Source organism: Drosophila subobscura, chromosome dot (assembly GCF_008121235.1).
Source record: "Drosophila subobscura isolate 14011-0131.10 chromosome dot, UCBerk_Dsub_1.0, whole genome shotgun sequence".
NCBI classification, from domain to species: Eukaryota; Metazoa; Arthropoda; class Insecta; order Diptera; family Drosophilidae; genus Drosophila; species Drosophila subobscura.
The window spans coordinates 858,703-880,383 of NC_048535.1; the positions used below are offsets into that span (position 1 = coordinate 858,703).

The 21,681-nt window shown below is 40.1% G+C and overlaps 1 protein-coding gene across 5 annotated transcripts in view; it reads left to right on the plus strand.

Annotated features, from left to right (window-relative positions):
- The window catches only part of LOC117902914 (zinc finger protein 2), a 47,140-nt gene that overhangs the window by 12,037 nt on the left and 13,422 nt on the right, over positions 1-21,681 (plus strand). For all 5 annotated transcript variants that reach the window (XM_034814483.1, XM_034814484.1, XM_034814487.1 and 2 more), the window contains 4 exons: positions 7,398-7,429; positions 15,177-16,880; positions 19,083-19,264; positions 19,458-21,062. In XM_034814483.1, coding sequence (XP_034670374.1) covers positions 15,208-16,880; positions 19,083-19,264; positions 19,458-21,062 — 3,460 coding nt within the window. In that variant the 5' untranslated portion in view covers positions 7,398-7,429; positions 15,177-15,207. The remainder of the gene's footprint in view (positions 1-7,397; positions 7,430-15,176; positions 16,881-19,082; positions 19,265-19,457; positions 21,063-21,681) is intronic.

Sequence of the window (21,681 nt, forward strand, 5' to 3'; positions counted from 1 at the left end):
TAACCCATTATTTAATTCAAATCGGATGAGGCTGTAAATGAAAAACGAGAAGGGGCATGTGAGACGCTTCTTACGCGTCACAACTTTTAAACTTTTAAACCCGGTACTCAGTAAGACATCTGTACATTACGGTTATTTATTATTTTTTTTTTTTCAAATTTTACATTTTTTACATATGTCATCTACATCTACATAACTTCTCACGCCAACACATTCTTTTAGCTCGCCCCCCTCCCCTAGAGCAGCACACTGAAGCATAGTGCAGTGGAATGAGAGAATGTGTAAAAAACAAAAAAATGCTGGATGGGGTGGGTTTATCCACTGCAAAATTATTTCTTCATTCTGTCTATATTAATGATCCAATCGGATCGGTGATCTGATAGATACAGTCATTTCCTACGGAATGGCGGAATGGGGAGGGACTAAGTTTTGAAATACACTGGTATCAGTGTGAGCAAACAGCAGTCTGGAGCATGGTAAAATTACTAATACTAATTTCACCATGGTCTGGAGCCAAAATTTGGTGGCTTTAGCTTTTATAGTCTCTGAGAACAAGCCGACAAACAAGACGGACGGACAGACAGACATACAGATATAGACTCGGCTATTTATGCTGATTAAGTATATATGTATGTATGTACATATGTATGTATGTATATACTTTATGGGGTCGGAAACGTTTCCTTCTGTGCGTTACAAGCATCCGCTATTCCCCACAAATACAATATACCCTATTTACTCTTCAAGTACCGGGTATAATATGGATGTTCGAAAAGTGGAAACACTATGAGAAAATAAAATAAAATAATATATTAAATATTGTCAGGGGAAACAAACACTAGGACAAAAGGATAGTATGGACCAGCTCCACCGGAATTCTATTCCTACACCGGGTGCTCCTTGTATATATATATATATAAATACAAGCAAAATTTAAATATCTACAAGTACATATGTATGTTCATACACACGTATGTAGATACTCGTAAGTCCAAAGCCAAAACTGATTATGTATCTATGTATGTATGTATTTATTTGCGAGTATATGTGCATGTACATATGTATATCAGAGTTAACATAATTCACGTACGTTTTTCGATAGTTTTGTAACACCTACATATACATATGTATGTACATACATACATATTCTTGTACACATATACATCCATATGTGCCGATGAGCACGCACACAAAGAGAGCCTCCTTCAGCAATAATCTCTTTTAATTATGAGTGAAAAAGCGTCTCGACAACTTCCGCTGCGCTTATGCCCCTCTTATTTTTCACATTGCTTTCCGAGTCGTCTTCTTTGAATTACTTTTTGAATCGCCCGCAATCACATCACTTGACACACACTCACCAACCAACAAAACAAGTTTACCGACTCCGAATTGATGGCGAAAGAGAGAAAATGGGAAAAAATAATCATGGTTATAATTAGTATTAAGTTGAAAGAGAAGTGGTACCGGGTACCAGGGGTATGTGTATGGGTACACAAATTTGTGTACAACTGCTAAGCAGGCGCAGTGTCGCTCAATTAGCAGGTTGCCGCATGGAAAGAGCGCAATCTACTCCAGTTATGTGTGATTACATCAACAGGATAGGTCCTATGAGCAATATGAATGGGTGTAAGGTAAAAATTAGAGATGTTAGATGGCTAATTGAAATTGGCACCTGTTTACTGGCTGAGCGCGGAAGCGATCACTGATAATAACAGAATAGAGTCCTGATCTAAATTCATATTGAGCTTGGAGCGTAATCGAAAAAGAAAGAACCTGAACGGATCCCGTCTGTTTTTAGGGAATACAAATATTCCGCATGCGTGATTTGCTCACTTATGAACATGTGTATATGCTGTGTGTATGTTTGTGCTACCCCCTACCGCGGTGATGGCCAGGTTAGAGAAAAGTTGAGAAGAAGGATACCAATTAACAACAATTATCTTCAATACTGCCAATTAGGGTAGATTGGTTTTAAACCGTGCACGCTGCGAAGGGAAACCAAAGCAAGGGAGTGAAGATTTTGAAGGAACAAGAAATTCGAAATCTGCCGGACAAAGGAGGTAATGATAAAACCAGGTAAACTAAGATGGGGTTGCAAAGCACCAGTCGAAAATAATGCTCCATATTGAAACTTGCACGATTGCTCACTGCTAGTGCTCTTACTTTTCCGACCCACCTATCTATTGCTGATACAGCGTCCAAAATCAAATTCAAAGATATTGATATCACGATAGGATTGGTGTCTCAGGCAATGTACATATGTACATAAGTATGTACGTGCCGTGCCGTGCGGTTGAATTGGTTGACGAGCGAGAACTCCGAGGGCAGCTTTGCGCATTTGAAATAGTTCAGCACCTTTTGTGTTTGATGTGGCGTGTGATGTGTTGTGTGTGTGTGCACACACATCGACATCGACGACAATTTTTGGGCATTGAACTGTTTAAATGATCCAAGAGGGCTGTGCTCATGCGCATACAAACATAAAATCTTGGCGTGGCCAAGTTCATGTAGACATGTAGACATGAGTTAGAACTCAGCATTTATGCGTACTGTGTTGGCAAATAAATGAACGGCAAATGTATGAACCTTTGCATGCACATAAAGCCAATTACGTGAATACAATATTTAATTACTGCTCGACAAAAGAGAGAAGAAGATTAACCTATACAAGTGAATAGGAAGAAAGAGTTGAGCTGAGTTACGCGAAATTTTTCAGTCCAGTCGCATGTTGAGCTCATTAGACAGAAACTAGAGTTTCGTATACCCCTTTCTTGCTGAATATGTAATAAGCTTGTGATATCAAAATAACCGAGTTTAATTTAAGTCTCTGGGTAATGGACGTTTGGTGGTGATCAATAATATATGTAAGTATGTACATATGTACACATGTTCATATACAGCCTTCTGGATGTAATATTCATATGAACGTACACTTGTATGTAGATGTAAATACCACAAAATGTATGTATGTACATACAAATGTATGAATGCACATATGGATGTATGTACTATGTATTTACTTGGTTTCTGAATCTTTATTCGATCGGATTCATTTTATAGACATTTTCCACCAAGTTAATCATTATAAATACATATGTACATACATACATACTATGTGTGTACATACAGGGACGAACAAAATTATAGAAACGACAATCGCATTTCATATAGGATTCTCTTTTTAGCTTCTTTCGAAAGATATGTATAGCCTGATTAGTAAGAAGACAACGTTTTTGTCTTGAAAAAAAATAATAAAAAAGCTGTCTAATTCTGTTCATTACTTTTTGTAAAATTGTGTTGATCAAATAATACTGATAAAATTTAGTAAACCAAAGGCAACTAAGATATAAAATGACTGTTCCGGCGGATCCTGTTTTGTTTGATATTGTTATTCGGTTCAGACACTACAATGAGGGCCACACAATGTCAGTTAGTGATTCAGTGACTTGTTCGAAAAAACAAAACAAAAATCTCCCTCTCTCGTCAGAAGACCTAAGAATGGTAAAAGTACCACCACTTTCGAAAAAAATATTCCGAAATTCAGAAAAAAATATTCAGAAACTGGCTTAATTTCTCGAACGTGCATTTATTTCGCCCCAGTCAAACTAATGTCCATTTGCTTAGATTTTTGTAGAAAACATCATATTAGGAAGTTTTTTACAACTTCCCACGACCCAAGGGATGCATGGATATTTTACCCATTTCACTATTTTTGGCATTAATGTAATTTTTTTTGGGTAAAATATCTGAACGCTCCTTAAATTTTCTGATTCCTGAATATCAAGATAGACTAAAACTGGTTTTAGAAGATTTTATGGAGTACCATACATTTTTTGCGCGCTTTCAAAGTCGGCTGATTTGAGATGCTTGTGAAAAAGTGCGGGAAAAATAGAGTAACTTGCAGCTTTAATTGTAGCTGGATTTCAAAGTTTAAATAAAGGTAAAAATATGGAAATAATAGGTCGAGGTATTTCAATTAATTGCTAAAACATTTTTTTATAGGTGTGTGTAGTTATTTAATTGTCCAATGTTTTGTTCGTGTTTATTTTTAGCTTGGTACTAACAATTGCTCGTGTTTTCTATGGAATATTACTTTTGCACAGCACACCACTGCACAGAGGTTCAAGTTACATGTTATTAACCAATTATTATAGAATCATGTTGTGTGAATGCTTTTTGCCCGTTTTTTACCCCTTTTCGGAAAGTTTTTGATTTTGCAGATGCTTATGAGTTTCCTCATGCAGCATTCCTGGAGGTCTGGAACAACAACAATCGCGAAGCAGACGCAATAAAATGTAGAACTGTAGAAAGTTTTGACGAAAACTGTCTAACTAAAGATGAAACCATTACAATTTAAACGAAAATAATCCATATTGTTGCTTAGGTAAACAAGTACTGAGCGAAATGCAATCGCACGTTGGAGCGATTCCACTCAAATAACTTTTAACCAAACAATCATTCAATAAAATATATTTTTGTTAAGTTCTAAAATGTTTTAAAGGATCTTTTATCATAATTAATCTTTTGAATACATTTTTTATAATAAATACGACGTAAATGGGTTGCAGCTCGTATGGTGGCGGGAGATAGGCGGAGCTCAAAAGGCTCCCTTTTTTTCTGAAATTCTACTTTTCTACTACTTAGACTAAAGTCTAACGAACATTCATGCCAATTTGTAAAGCTCTAGCTCTATTTTTTGGATTAATGCCAATAATGCCAATAACTCCCACCTGGCATGTGTACATAATGTCCTGCCCCATCTTAAATAGGATCTCAGACTATAATTCATAAACCAATTGGCAAAACTGTGCTCTGGTTGACGGATATATTACTGGTAATATTACTGGAAAGTAATATTACTGTTTTGTATTAAAAGGTATGCTTGCAAACACCACTTTATGAAATACGTCAATGTTTATATGGGCTGGAGCTTATAAGGGTTAACCCAACATGCCCAATGTTATTATACCCGGTACTCGAAGAGTAAATAGGGTATATTGTATTTGTGCACAAAGTGAATGTATGTAACGCACAGAAGGAAACGTTTCCGACCCCATAAAGTATATACATATATTCTTGATCAGCATCAATAGCCGAGTCGATTGAGCCATGTCTGTCTGTCCGTCCGTCCGTCTGTCCGTCTTGTTTGTCGTCTAGTTCTCAGAGACTATAAGAGCCACGCCCCTTTCCGCCTCCGCAAAAGGGCGAAAACCTCCCAAATCTACAATTTTGAAGATAACAGAAAACTAAAAACGCCATTCCGTAGGGAATGACCATATCTATCAGATCACCAAATTGATCCGATTGGATCATTATTATAGCCACAATGAAGAAATTAATTTTCAGTGGCCAAACCCACCCCGTCCCGCAGCATTCACACTCTGCTTCGAGCTGTTTATGGCCTCTGCCCCTGACACATCTCTGCCGCTGCCTCTGCCGCTGCCTCTGCCGCTGCCTCTGCAGCGACTCTGCAGTGTGTGTCTATAGGGGAGGGTGGCGAGCTAAAGGAGGATATTGAGGATATCGAAGACCTTGGTCTTGCCTTCAACCATCTTCGACCATCTACTAAAAGACAGTTTTTTCGCATAAAAAATCATTTTTCAGGGTGCTTCTTTTAATTTAAACTATTTAATATAACAGTAAACGCACATTCAAATTCATTTTGAATTCCATTATACCTCCTGATTTTAGTTTTTAGTCTAATTCTTAAGTCAACCCTACTGGACCGACCAATGATTTCTGCTACGCTCAATAAATAGAAGTACCGCTATATTCAAATTCCATCAAAATATTCAATATATAAATTAGGCTTACTGATGGTGACTTTTTGTGCCCGGTACTCGAAGAGTAAATAGGGTATATTGTATTTGTGCACAAAGTGAATGTATGTAACGCACAGAAGGAAACGTTTCCGACCCCATAAAGTATATACATATATTCTTGATCAGCATCAATAGCCGAGTCGATTGAGCCATGTCTGTCTGTCCGTCCGTCCGTCTGTCCGTCTTGTTTGTCGTCTAGTTCTCAGAGACTATAAGAGCCACGCCCCTTTCCGCCTCCGCAAAAGGGCGAAAACCTCCCAAATCTACAATTTTGAAGATAACAGAAAACTAAAAACGCCATTCCGTAGGGAATGACCATATCTATCAGATCACCAAATTGATCCGATTGGATCATTATTATAGCCACAATGAAGAAATTAATTTTCAGTGGCCAAACCCACCCCGTCCCGCAGCATTCACACTCTGCTTCGAGCTGTTTATGGCCTCTGCCCCTGACACATCTCTGCCGCTGCCTCTGCCGCTGCCTCTGCCGCTGCCTCTGCAGCGACTCTGCAGTGTGTGTCTATAGGGGAGGGTGGCGAGCTAAAGGAGGATATTGAGGATATCGAAGACCTTGGTCTTGCCTTCAACCATCTTCGACCATCTACTAAAAGACAGTTTTTTCGCATAAAAAATCATTTTTCAGGGTGCTTCTTTTAATTTAAACTATTTAATATAACAGTAAACGCACATTCAAATTCATTTTGAATTCCATTATACCTCCTGATTTTAGTTTTTAGTCTAATTCTTAAGTCAACCCTACTGGACCGACCAATGATTTCTGCTACGCTCAATAAATAGAAGTACCGCTATATTCAAATTCCATCAAAATATTCAATATATAAATTAGGCTTACTGATGGTGACTTTTTTGTGCCCGGTACTCGAAGAATAAATAGGGTATATTGTATTTGTGCACAAAGTGGATGTGCATACATACATACATATGTAAAACACAGAAGGAGACGTTTCCGACCCCACAAAGTATAGACATAAATACATATATTCTTGATCAGCATGTAAATGACATATGTATGTAGAAACTATCAAAAATGTCAAATGTAAAATTTTAAAAAAACCACTAAGGTACAGATGTCCTACTGAGTACCGGGTATAAAAGTTGTGACGGGTAAGAAGGGTCTCACACGTCCCTTCTCGTTTTAGTTGATTTGATTTATTTATTTATTTCTTTTTTATATACTTGCACTAGCAATACCCAGCACTACTCTTTCGTTGAACAGCAGTTTTCATGGGTATTTTTCTAAAGTCTTGTAAAACAAGAATATGGAATGCAAAGGTGTCACTTGTTCAATTCGAAGGACTGGAACGGATATATTTACATACATATATGTATATGTACGTGCATATATACATATGTACATACATATGTACATACATATGAATATTAAGCGTTCTGGTCTTCCGTTATGTCTGTTTTATACGCACACAAATAAGCAAACGCTTAAAACAGCCTTGAGCATTGTATACTCTTTAAATCGAACTATCAAACATGTATAAATATTTATGACACATTATTTATTTTAACACTAATTAAAGAACACTCTTTCCCTTCCAGAGCATTAAATGGCTAAAGAACCAATAGAATTGGTAAGTTCCACCTACTTCTATGGCTAACAAAATATTCATTTAGTTGTAGATACGAGTACATGCATACATATGTATGTACATACATACGTACATACATAAATACATATATATGTACATACATATGTAAATATTTATGTACATATGTACATGCAGGTGCTTGCCTTGACACATATTTTTGTAATATGCACAATTGGTCCATGCAGACCCAATCGGATAATTTTTACATCCGGAATGAAGGAATTAACGTTATCTGTCGCCGTTCAATTAAAGTGAGAATTTCACAGGGAGTGAAAGAGATTGTCCATCCACCCGGATAGCATTTTGCATTTGTTTCTTTTATCTCTTGATAGGAAGGGAAGAAGAAAATAACTATAAACGAGAAGGGACGTGTGAGACGCTTCTTAGGCGTCACATCTTTTATACCCGGTACTCAGTAGTACATTTGAATCTACGTGGTTTTTTCAAATTTTACATTTTAAATGTTTTCTACATATCTATGAATGTCATCTACATCTACATCTCTTTTAGCTCTCCCCACTCCCCAAGAGCCACACACTACACGAAGCAGAGTGTGGAACAAGAGAATGTGCAAAAACCAAAAATAGTTGCTGGAAGGGGTGGGGGTAGCTACTGCAAATTAATTTCTTCATTCTGGCTATAATAAGGATCTAATCTGATCCCAAGACGGTGATCTGATAAATATGGTCCTTTCCTACAGAATGGCATTTTTAGATTTATTTTCTTTTTTAAATTGTGGATACAGCAGATTTTCTCTTTGAAATACATTTTAAATACATTTGAAGAACATGTACATACATAATCGGCACTAGTACAATAACATTTTGTATCATTCTATTGTGCCGTGTTGCCTGACTGTTATTGTACTGATACCGACCACTGATCTAGAGGAAGTAATATCTCCAGGCAAGTGGGTTATTGTCAGGGTTGCACGTCTTGGTTTGGAAATGGAAATAAATAAGTTGAAATGTCCATAAACTGAGTGATAGCGTTTTGTCTTTTTGTCGAGACCGAATTTGTGCTCGAAAGTAGATATACATAAGTACATATGTAACGCACAAATGGAAACGTTTCCGACCCAAGAAAGTATATACATACCTACATATGTATGTACATAAGTACAATGTACATTGACATTCTGTTATGCCCCTGAGGACCTATATATGTACATATGTAAATATGTATGTACATACATACATACATATGTATGTATGTACATGTATTTACATATTTAATTCTGAAGGTACATACATATGTAAATCTGAATTTAATTCTTACCTAATATAGTCGAACTTTTTGTGTGTACGTATGTACATATTTGCTCCCGACGGGCCTATGTATTGTACATATGTATGTACTATGATGGATGTAAATACATACATATGTATGTACATGTGTATGCACATATTCAACTAAGAATATGTTTGGGTCAAGTCACAGTGTACACTCAGACACTGTCATCTAGATTTAGCAGCTCAACTGCCTCCGTCCAGCTTTTACTCACTGTCCCACTCCAATCACAATCTCACACAGTCCCCATTCCGATTCCAGTCTCTACTCACATGATCCGCATTGTGTTCGGGCCTACGTACGGAACACCGTTCTGTTTAGTTCTGTTCTTTTCTGTTCTGAGAAAAGAAGGCAAAGAAAACAATTCTTTCAATAAAACACAATACATTTTTTCATTTTCTTCTTCTTCATCTTTGTTTTTGTTCTCTTTGATATTGTGTCCATATATATTTACAGTGCATTAATTCGTTTTATTATTGCTTTTTTACTCCTTCTCGGCCTTCTATTTTGCTGGTCCTCCGCATCCACAACCACATCCACAACCACATCCACATCCAGATCCTCGTCCTCATCCTCGTGCTCATGTTCATTGTGTGCAGCTCTTGCTTATGAATTTATGGATTCAAATTGTGCTGCGCCTTCCTTTGCACAGTCTCATTGTATTTTCCCTGAAACAGGGAATGTTCAGGGCTTATTTGCCCTGTTTCTTACATTGGTACATTGGTACACTCGTATACTACACTACACTTATACTGGTATATACTTGGGTACTGACGTCTGAGACTAGGGTATGTACATTTCATAATGAAGCCTGTGGACATTTTTCTCTCAATTCCTATTCCGCAGCATGACTTATGAATGTTCTGTATGAATCTGTATCTGTATACATATGTATGTATGTGTGGCTAAGTCTATGTATTGGCTATTGATTGCAAAAAAGAGGGTGACTCTGAATTGGCACCGGCATCAACTTCAACGATTCTGCCATCGCCTCAGCCTATCTTAGTCTAGTTTCATTCAATTTCGTTCTCATTATTTTTGGGTCTAACCTAACGGACAATATAACTGAAAATGATGAATTGCTGTCTTGAAGTCGCGAAGTGATGTTGACTAGCTGTGTCAGAGGCCGATGTCACTTTTTAAAACAGTCGTGGAGGGAGAGCGGTCATGTAGCCTGTAATTTTAGTAGAAATGTGCAACTCACCTATGTATGTATGTACGTATGCATGTACATATGTATGTATGTATCTACGTCCTCAAAAGTGCAGTGAATACAGATTCAATAGATATGTAGGTACATAGCCAATACATAAACATAGAAACGTAGACATGTGTACATAGCTACATACGAACATATGTATGTATGTAAGTATATCTATATGGATATGAATTTACATAAATGTAGATACATGTCATTTAACTGGACAAAATAGTAAAAATAGTTATAGAAATACATACATATATATGTACATATATACATACTTAAGATCCAGAGCTACAACAATGGCATGGGCTCGCATTGTTATGTGTCACGCTCCGTAGTCGGTAGCGAAGGCATTTTCGTTGCCCTTGCCCTTGCATTGTCGTCATGCTGAGGCATTGCATATGTTTGTACATACATACATATGTATGTATGTATGTACATTCGAACGTACATACATGTGTACATTTCGATGTGTGTGAATGTGTCCTGCTTACAACCATTCATTAACATATTCATGCGATGAAAACAATACGCGACAATTTTAATGAAGGCTGAAAAGGCTTAAAATAAATGAAATTTATTGTTGTTTTTGTGCAACTCGTTTCGAGAATTTTGAAAAGAGTTCATCAACGGAGGCTTCGAAATCCCTTCCCTTTTCCGTTCAGTTCCGTTCCGTATCGTCCCGATCCCAAGAGCTCATACCGTTTGGCTTTTGCCTCCAGTTTTCCTTTTTGTCGCAATTCTCAGCCTCCCCAGGTATATTGTATCGATCCATTGATCTTACCGAAATGAATGATTGTGGAGCTTTTGTGGAAGCCACAGCATAAAAAATCAAATGGCCATATACATACAGACATACATATGTACATACAGACATACATACATTCATACCTACATGAATACATATTCCGGAAAAAAATGAATCAACACAAGCCAAGCCAGCGACAAAGGGAAAAACAATGCAAGCTAAACCTGGACCTCTCTGGTTCCTCCAGACCCTCGCCAAGTGACACTTTTGTTTTATATTCGCAACTTTTTATGCTGAATCCCCGAGAACAAAAGACGATTTCTTGGTAAAAAAAAACCTGAACCCATACATAAGATCTTTGTATACATACATACATCTTTTACTTGCTGCCCTTACCATTCCGACCCGTCTCCTTGAAAATACTGAGTACTCTTTAATGGCACTGGCACCAAGAAGCAAGCACCAATGGTATTAAAGATAATATTAAAGTGCGTTTAATTAATATTGATACTATTCTGGAATCGTTGAAATGTTAAGTCAATGCTTTTGACATATGTATTTTTTTTTTTTTTTTTTTGTATGTATAGGAGGGAAAAGCATTGAAAGCCGATAAGTGTGGGACTTGGAATTACCTCACCCACTAAAAACCCCCCTACTCTCCGTATCCCTCTCGCGGTACGACCGTTAAGTTTTACTTCGCGATGACATATGTACATATGTATGCATGTACATTTGTAAGTTATGATCCTTATTGAACCCATTTGATGGTAGCGAGGGCTTCTAATCTTTTAAATGCATTACGGGTAATACTCCATAACTGGTAAATAAAGTCAAGATACGTCTTCCTTGTTTAAAGTGTAAAGGGTGGTAGGGAGGAAGGATAGGAAGAGCAGACCCAGACGCAGGCCCAGAGCTCTCTACAACGAGAATAACAGCGATGACAACCACCAGAGGGTAAAAGGGAACACAAACAATGTAAAATGGGTAATTACTTGACTCAACTCAACTCGACGCAACTCCCGACTAGACAATTATCTGAAACTACGTTTTCCCAACTGCTTTATAGCTATTTAATGACAACTTTAGCTCTGATGACAACTTAAATATTATTATGCGTGCAGTTTCGCATGTGTTCTGTGTAATTATGTGTGTGCTCGTATGTGTATCAGCTATTGTTGCACTGGCATTCACTAAGGTCAATAAATCGTTTCTGCATGCAAGTGCATTCAAAGCGGCTGTAATTTGCATACATACATATGTACATGTACCGTTGTTAGTGTGTACAAATGCATGTGGTATTGCTGTGTAAAAAAAGGGGACACGACACACACTCGCCTCACCCACAGAGAATCAACAGATGCGATATTAAAAGGGTGCCCGGGGGATGAAGAATCTTGAATTTGAACCCAACCAAGTGGAGAGGTTCGGTTCCCAAAATGAAACGAGAAGGGACGTGTGAGACGCTTCTTACGCGTCACAACTTTTATACCCGGCACTCAGTACTACATCTGTACCTTAGCGGTTTTTTGTCAAATTTTACCTTTTTCTTCATTTGTCATCTACATCTATCTACAACACTTCTCACGCCAACACGCTCCTTTAGCTCGCCCCCTTTCCTAGAGCCACAAACTGCAGAGTCCCAGCAGAGGCAGAGAAACGCGAGAGGCAGAGGCGAAAAATGTGAAAAACACAAATATAAGCTGCGAGATGGGGTTTAGCCACTGCAAATTAATTTCTTCATTGTGGCTATAATATTGATCCAATTGGATCCCAATTTGGTGATCTGATCGATATGGTCATTCCCTACAGAATTTTTGGCAGGTTTTCGCCCTTTTGCGGGGGCGGAAGGGGGCGGGGCTAATTTTTGAAATACACTGGTTTCAGTGGAGCATACAGCAGTCTGGATGCAAAATTTGGTGGCTCTAGCTCTTATAGTCTCTGAGAACTAGCCGACAAACAACACGGACGGACGGACAGACGGACGGAGCGACAGACAGACAGACAGACATGGCTCAATCGACTCGGCTATTGATGCTGATCAAGAATATATATACTTTATGGGGTCGGAGACGTTTCCTTCTGTGCGTTACATACAACCGTTATTCGCACAAATACAATATTCCCTATTTACTCTTCGAGTACCGGGTATAAAAAAAAGGAGAACAACTCTTATACCCGGTACTCACTAAGTATATATGTATGTACATACATTTAGATGTACATATATATTCATATGTACATATTTATTTAATTCGTAACTTTAGTGAGATAAATACATTCATTCATACATATGTATGTATGTATCCCTATGATTTTTTAGAATTTCACATTATTGCTACATCTGTCATGTACATATGAACATCTACATACATCACTTTTTACACCTTAGGAGTTCCCTACGGAACTGCGTTTTTAGTTTCTTCTATCTTTAAAATTGTGGATACAGCAGATTTTCGCGCTTTAAGGGGGCAGGGCATAATTTTGAAACAAACTTGATTCAGTATGATATCACATGAGTCTTCACTCAAATTTTGGTGACTGCCTTTTAAAGTCTCTGAAAAACAGGCACGGACCAACGGACAGAGAATCATAGCTACATACACATATCGACCGGCTATTTATGCTGATCAAGAATTTATGTACTTTTATACTTTTTTTTGTATATCGGAAAGCTCTTCCCGGTCCGTTACGCAACTTGCTTCGACCACAAATACAACACTCTTTTTACTCTTCTGACTGATATGTTAGGCGCACTGACAATTGCTTCACGAGCTATGTATGTACAGCTTTGTACATACATATGTACATATCCTGTATAAAGCTTTTGTTGCGAATGTAATTTGAAATAATTTCATGCATTGCTGAGCAAATAGTCACAGAACCAAAGGAACCAAAAATACAAAAATGATGTCTGGTCTTGGATCACTTTAATACAGACATGTACCGTAGTCCCATGTATGTATATAGTAGTAAATCTGTTTAAATAGAGCAACGTTAGACTGAGTAGAAATGTCAAGACTGCATCGCCAATTCGAATATGTATGGAAGCACTGGTGAAAGATGAACGCAGTGGCTTGGGAAATGCTTTTCTCTCGTTTCAATAAACTATTCGTATATGTATGTATGTATATGTAACTATATAAACCAACTCGCAAAGTTGGGAAGAGACGACGCCTTTAATGTGAGACGACAATGGGATGGAATGGTTAAGGTAAAAATAAGTAAGTTTCAGGCGCTGGCAACGCATTGTCGACAAGAAAGAGCAAAAAATTATTAAGAAGACTAAAGGTGTAATGGGAAGACAGACGCGCAGCGCCGATCGACCTAAACATGAACCTGGTTCTTGCCTGGCTTTTGAGTGCTGTGCTTCAAGAGTTGTTTGCATACCAACTCTGCTCGGCTACCCCAACTTGCCTGCTAAATCCAAAGTCGAAGATTGAACTAAAACCAAACCGCACAGCGCTGCATGCCACTCGATGGTGGTGGCTGATATATTACGGAATTTGTGTGTGGGTGTACACTGTACAGGGTGCTGGCTACATACATATATAAGCATAAGCATAAGCAAAAGCAAAAGACTACAAAGACGACTGAGTCAAACCAGTTGAGGAATATGAAGAACAGATAAAGACGACTCCACAGAAATAAAGACGTACAACAACAAGGCACGCGCAGCACAAGCTGAAATCTGGTAGTGCAGAGGAGTGGAGTGGAGAGGAGAGGGATATGTGGGGATAGAATGGGAAAGGGATGGTTGCTGGATGGGTGACGGAGAATGGGGAATGGGGAATGGGGAAGAAGGAAAACCTTGACTTCCTTTGTTTTGTGTACAACCATAAGAGGCAGTGAACCCTTCCTTCCATTTGTGACCACACCAAACCACTGATCAAGTAAGAAAGTGTAAATTACGTACGGATATACATGCAGACATAGAAAATGGGGCTGTTGGGCTGTACCGTGCCACGATAAAAATTCAAAGTTCGAATATATATAGAGTGCACTACTTTTAGTTCCAACTATTGAGTGTTTTAATTGAGAAAGGGTAGATGTGATCAAATAATTTTCAGGTAATTGACCACCCCTCACTACGCATTTATCTACATACATACATACATATGTACATACATACATATGTACATACATACATACATATGTACATACATACATACATACATACATATGTACATACATACATATGTACATAGGTGTACTGCCACCAAAAAGTGCTCACGGTCGACCTGGACCTGTGGCTCAGTCTGAGAAATGTCTAGGTCTATGGAGTTGCGTGGGCTGCTTCTTTGGTAATGTGAGAGCTACGAAAGGATGGTCATTTAATTAAGGGGTGCTGAATGAAGAAAAGGAAGGCCATGGCCCTTAGTTGCCCTTATGCCCTAATGTCTGGGCGAGTAGGCTTTAAGATTAAACACTTACTCAATATCTTATGTAGCATTTACTTATTTTAAACTTTTATTTGGAAATATTTGCAGTTTCAATAATGCTAAAGACGACGGCTCTCCAATGTCCAGTTCTGATGTGGAAACTTTCAAAGGCAAAATAGTTTACAATATCGATGGCAGCGCATATATTATCGATGCTGATAATGCCAATGGATGTGAATCTGTTTCTGTCTCTCTCCAAAGTTCAGATGCCTCAACATCGACACTAGTGAAAAGACCACCGAAGACTAAAGACCGAAGACCGGAAAAGGAGGAAGACCAACAGCCACAGGAACAGAAACATAAACAGGAAGAGGATCAGGACGACGCTGATGCTGAAGCTGAAGCTGATGCTGGTGGTGCTCCTGCTGGGGGATTTGGTTATAAATCAAGTCCAAAGATCCATTCCTTCCGCGTTGTGTCCGCGCAAGATGCAAATACAACTTGCCCGGATCCGAATGGAGCACTTAACATTCAAAAACCAATTTTAATGTGCTTTATATGTAAACTATCATTTGGCAACGTGAAATCATTTAGCCTGCATGCGAATACAGAGCACAGACTCAATCTGGAAGAGCTCGAGCAGCAGCTACTGAATCGCGAGTACTCCAGTGCCATTATCCAGCGTAATATGGATGAGAAGCCGCAGATATCCTTCCTGCAGCCCCTGGACATTAATGCCACTTGTGCTGTCGAGAAGCTTATACTTGCCACCGATGCACATTGTACTCCTCTGGCTTCTGAGTCAGAGGTCAGTCATGATCTTTATGAGCATGAAAACGATCGTGGTCAGGAAAAAGGAGTAGCGCAAGAGAAAGAGCAAGACTCAGAGCATAATCAGGATCAGGATCAGGATCAGGATCGGGATCGGGATCAGGATCAGGACCATGCTAATAGAAAAAGAATGGCAGCACCTAGTGCCAATCTCGCATCATCATCGACTAAAGTAGCAGCGAAATCAGTAACTGTGAAATTTGGTTCCTTAAACTCAGCAACAGCTAAGACTAATAATCTATCAAAAGTATCCTCATCAAGCTCACCAGCATACGCATCCGCAACCGTGGTTGAGGGAGAGGTCCCATTACCTAGTACTGATAATATAAGTAAAAATAAGTCAACGAATTGTAGACAAGGAATAGAGCCGCCAACAACATCATATGGATATCTGAATGATGCCAAGAGTCAGAGCCCAACAGCTTCTGTTTGCACTTCACCTCAACCAAACGAGTCGGATACAGCAGGCGCAGATTTCTTGCAACTGCAACAGGTGGCTGCGGCTGTTAGCATATTTCCTCCCGAAGTCAGTTCCTTCCATGCCTCCTTGGCAGCGCTGGCCGCCAACGAACCAAATGCCAATAGGGTCAAGCTTCTCACGGAGTTTCTTCAACAGCAGCTGCAGCAGCAGCAGCAGCAACAGCAACAGCAACAGAGTTCCTTGTTCCCCAGCTTATGTCCCGACCATCCCGACTTCAAGGGGGTGGATTGCAAGACTTGCGAGCTCATTGATATCCAACAACGGGTTAAATCGCCGCCCCCATCGCACCAAAACCAGCACCAGCATCTGTCTCTGGCTCAATCTCAGTCTCAGCCTCAGCCACATCGCTCTCCTAACAGCAACAGTGGCGGTCTGGCCATATCGCCCAGCTCCTCATCGGTGGCCAGCGTTGGAAATGCGTCTGGTGCGGCTTCCAGCTTCACAATCGGAGCGTGTTCCGAGCACATCAATGGGCGACCCCAAGGAATAGACTGTGCCCGGTAAGTCATGCATATCCCTCAAAGCGGTAGCCCCAAACTGAATCAAAAATCTCAAATGAGAGCAGCAAAGTGTGTGTAGGGCTGCCGTTGCAAGGAAGAAGTTGGGGGAAAACAGGGGGCCAGCCGGGCAATTAGAGCATGCCGCTAGCGATTCATTTAGTAAGGCGAGTGTAAGGGTTGCACGTATGCAGCGTGCAAGATCTTTCGGCCGAAATGGGAAAGGGTTGGGATTACGTGTTTTTCTTACTGCTGTAATATGCGTAATTATTGACACTGTTTGAACTTTGAATGGGGGAAAGCTGATGGGCATTGGCACACAATAACTCATTAGGCCCAGAAGCAGTAGTTACGGCAGAGAGGCAGGCTGGCATGCTGGCAGGCAGGGAGGAAGGATGTGTTATGCCCTGCGGTCCGTTGCGGGTTGTTCATTTAAACGCAAATGAACCTTGGGATTTGGATCTGGCTATCTCTGGTTGGTTGATTCGCACCACTGAGTACACAATACTTGAATTTGTGTTGGTGTTCCATTTCACCTTCTGGGACCCCATCCCACTTAACAATATTCATTCCTCAATTGGATGTATTAATTCTTTAGGTATTTCTTAAATTTATGAGAAGCCCTTTAATGGCCCAAAAAAAAACCGTAGCTTTATGTGTTTTCTATGTTGATATTTACACGTACAGCAAGTGTTCTTTTTTAGGTGGCTGATTTGAACATGCTCCCGTTGTATGTACATACATACATACATACATACATACATACATATGTATGTACATATGTATGTACACTACTGGCTAAAAAAAATAAGTACATAGGAACCGAAACAATTGTCTATGAAATATCCCGAACGTTGTTGAATGCATGGCTGGCAATTGTTTATATTTTTTAAAGATGACAGTTTTGACAGCAAATCATTTAAATCCAAAATTAAAGTGGGGAACAATCTTTATTACATTTTAAGCTTCAATTTGTTATGGATGGGCATGTTGGCCTGGTCAAGGTTGGCCTTAAGGTTTTTATTGACTCCTTGCATATTTAAGTAAATGTGAGTTAAATACAATTCTTTAGATAGGGCGAAAAAACATTGTACTGCGTATACTGCATACTGCGTTGCCATGCCATGACTTAAAATGCGGCTATAATACGGCTTTACCGTATATTATCACGGGATTACTGATAATAAGAAAATAGTAGAAAAATGTTGATACGTTTTGAGTTTTTGTTTTTGTAGAATTGCTGTACTTGTTATTTTGACCCACCCGTTTTAATGCATTTTAGCTTTAATCGAACACAGACTACATAGTTAAAATGAAAAATGATTGTGTTAAACATTTTTTTTAATCTACTATAATCTAATCAGTTAGAAAGCCATCATTTAACAAAAAAAATTGTAGGAGTCATGAAAGAAATTCGAAGGCGTGTACTTATTTGTTTGGCCAGTAGTGTACGTACATCTGTTACATCTCACCTCCCTCCGCACCGCACCGCACCGCTTAGGCGTATGTATGTATGTATGTTTATGCATACGAGTAGAGTGCCAGTATACTACGAGCACTACACTATTTAAATTAACTGATTGTTGGGAAATCTTTGTTGCGATTTGATGATCTGTGGGCTTTGCTTTTGCCTGATGAGAATCATTTCACAAGGGTGGAATGAGATACATATATTCAAATGGATGATATGGTGGCGGCGGTGGCTTAACCGACAAAAAATTAAACCAATTGCGCTGATTTCACTTAATAAATGCCTCTGTCCCTGTCCGTGTCCTCAATTGTCACAATTTAGTGTTGGCGACTGGGTCGCGGCTCAGTTCGGTATCATTAAAATTTCGTCAACACATAACGTTGTTGGGTGCCGGGTTTGCCTTGGTGACGGTACCTCCACCACGCTATTGAATGTGGATACGATGTTTCCGCAGCAGATTTGCGCTGTGCAGTCGCCTTGTCGGCTGGGATCCAAATTAAATAATTATGATAATAAAAATAGTCTACCCAAATACATACTAAGCGGAGAATGCAAATTATGGCTTTATAAAGTGATCATCTTTGTTATCATTTACATACATATGTATATCAGTAAACACACAAACACACACACACACACTACACCTACATACATATGTACATAAAACATGTTTTTTCACATACCATTTTTGACCCTGCTCTTATTATTGTATTCGTTTCTTCAATTAACTACAGCTGCGAAATGCTGCTGAACTCGGCTCGACTCAATAGCGGCGTCCAGATGTCTACCCGAAACTCGTGCAAGACGCTTAAATGTCCCCAGTGCAATTGGCACTACAAATATCAGGAGACTCTGGAGATACATATGCGTGAAAAGCATCCTGATGGTGAAAGCGCCTGTGGCTATTGCCTAGCAGGTACGACTACATACATAAATATCTTCTCGACCTAAATACATATGTACATAAATTACCAATATACAAAAATGGTAATATTCGGGTACAAATGAACTATGTATGTATGTTCAGCATCCGAAAATTTCTGCAAGACTTTTAGTAGACATTTAGCTGTAATTTTTGTATCTTTTCTCCCATTTTGTTTGTGCCCTAGGACAACAGCATCCTCGGCTGGCCCGTGGCGAGTCGTATTCATGCGGCTATAAGCCATACAGATGTGAGATATGCAACTACTCAACGACCACAAAGGGTAACCTATCGATACATATGCAGTCAGACAAGCACCTGAACAACATGCAGGAGCTGAATAGTTCCCAAAACATGGTTGCTGCTGCGGCGGCAGCAGCTGCGAGCGGGAAGTTGCTGCTGTCCAGCTCATCGACACAAGCATCTGCTGCCAGCCAACAAACTGTTCTGGGCTCAAGCGCAAGCGCGAGCACCGCTGTCATTTCTAACAGCGTTGGGGGAAATTCGGCTATGGGTGCGACTCCAACGCCTGGTTGCACGGGTGTGGCTGTGGCCAGCGGATGCGGCAGCGTCAAACCGAAGCCCTCGTTTCGGTGCGACATCTGCAGCTACGAGACTTCCGTTGCCCGCAATCTTCGAATCCACATGACTAGTGAGAAGCATACGCACAACATGGCTGTGCTACAGAACAACATAAAGCACATACAGGCATTCAACTTCTTGCAACAGCAGCAGCAGCAACAACAAGGTGCGGGGGGTAGTACTTCAGGGTCAAGTGCTAGTGGTAGCTTCATGCCGGAGGTGGCATTGGCTGATCTGGCCTACAACCAAGCGCTCATGATTCAACTCCTGCATCAACAGCAACAACAGCAGCCATCTAATGCAAAAATGTCGCCCACATCGTCCTCGCCAGTTAGCTCAACTGATCAGTTTTCATTTTCCCCAAAGGCCATGAAGCATGGTCATGGAATGGGAATGGGCTTGGGGATGCCAATGGGAATCGGCCATTCTAATGAGGCATCTGGTGAATCGGGGAGCGATGCTCATCCACTGGCGAAGCCAGATATGTGGCCCACGGCGCTCTACAGTTGCCTAATCTGCGACTCCTTCAGCACAAACAATTTGGACGATCTGAACCAGCATCTGTTGGTGGATCGATCTCGACAGTCCTCGAGCGCATCCGCTGACATAATGGTCATACACAACAACAACTACATATGCCGGCTCTGCAACTACAAGACGAACCTAAAGGCCAACTTCCAGCTGCACAGTAAGACGGACAAGCATCTGCAGAAACTAAACTTTATAAACCACATTAGGGAGGGCGGAGCCCGTAATGAGTACAAACTGCAGTATCAGCCTCAGCTTACTGCCAACGTCGTTCAACTGATGTGCAACTGTTGTGACTTTCACACCAATTCCATACAGAAGCTGTCCATGCACACACAGCAAATGCGACACGACACAATGCGGATGATTTTCCAGCATTTGTTGTACATTACGCAGCAGAGTCGAATGCATAAGGAGTCGCCGTCGTGCACGGTATCTGACGATGCTCTATGTCCTTGTCCGGATGAAGACCAACAATCGATTACAACGATCGAGAAGGTTCTCATTTGCCAGCTGTGCAGCTATGCCGCCAAAAATCTGTATGAAATGGTTCAGCATGTGAAGGGCATACGGCACATGCAGGTGGAGCAGTTCATTTGTCTGCAGCGTCGTAGTGAGAACCAGGAGATGCCTGGATTAAACGAGGTATACAAAGTGACTGAACGGATCCGTGGTAGCGAAGGTATGTAATAATCATTTTAATCGAGTCTCAGTACATATTTATATTTTGTGTAGGCAATGTCCGAGTACTTATTAGCTGATATGCCTATTTTTCCAAGACCTACCAATGTTTTCTCCCACCACAACCACAACCACAACTGCAACCTACAACCACTACGAGCATACCGAGTACATAACAATATTGCATTGTAGTAGATACGGCTCGTTCGTTCGTTCGTAACTCATCATTAAGAGCTGATTTCAGTTCAATTTCTTTTGCTTCACCCTTCGATTATTATCGTCTTCGTCTTTTTTTCGTCTTCATGCCCATTCCTATTCCCGTCCCCATCCCCATCCTCACGTTCGGTATAGTCGTCGCGTTTACGTAAATTCTTCACTGCGTACCCTTCATCCTCTTCTCTACCGTCGCCTTCGCATTCGCCCTCGCTCGCTCCCGATGCGATTTATATGCGCTCTGAGATTTATACGCTGACGCTGACCCTTAAGGAAATTATTACAAATTACTTAAGAATGCAAAAACGATTATGTGTATCCATCGAATTTGCAATTAGTGACGTGCACACTTTGCTCCACGCCAGTTTCAACCTCAACCTCAACCTCCGATTCAGGCTTCGACTGGA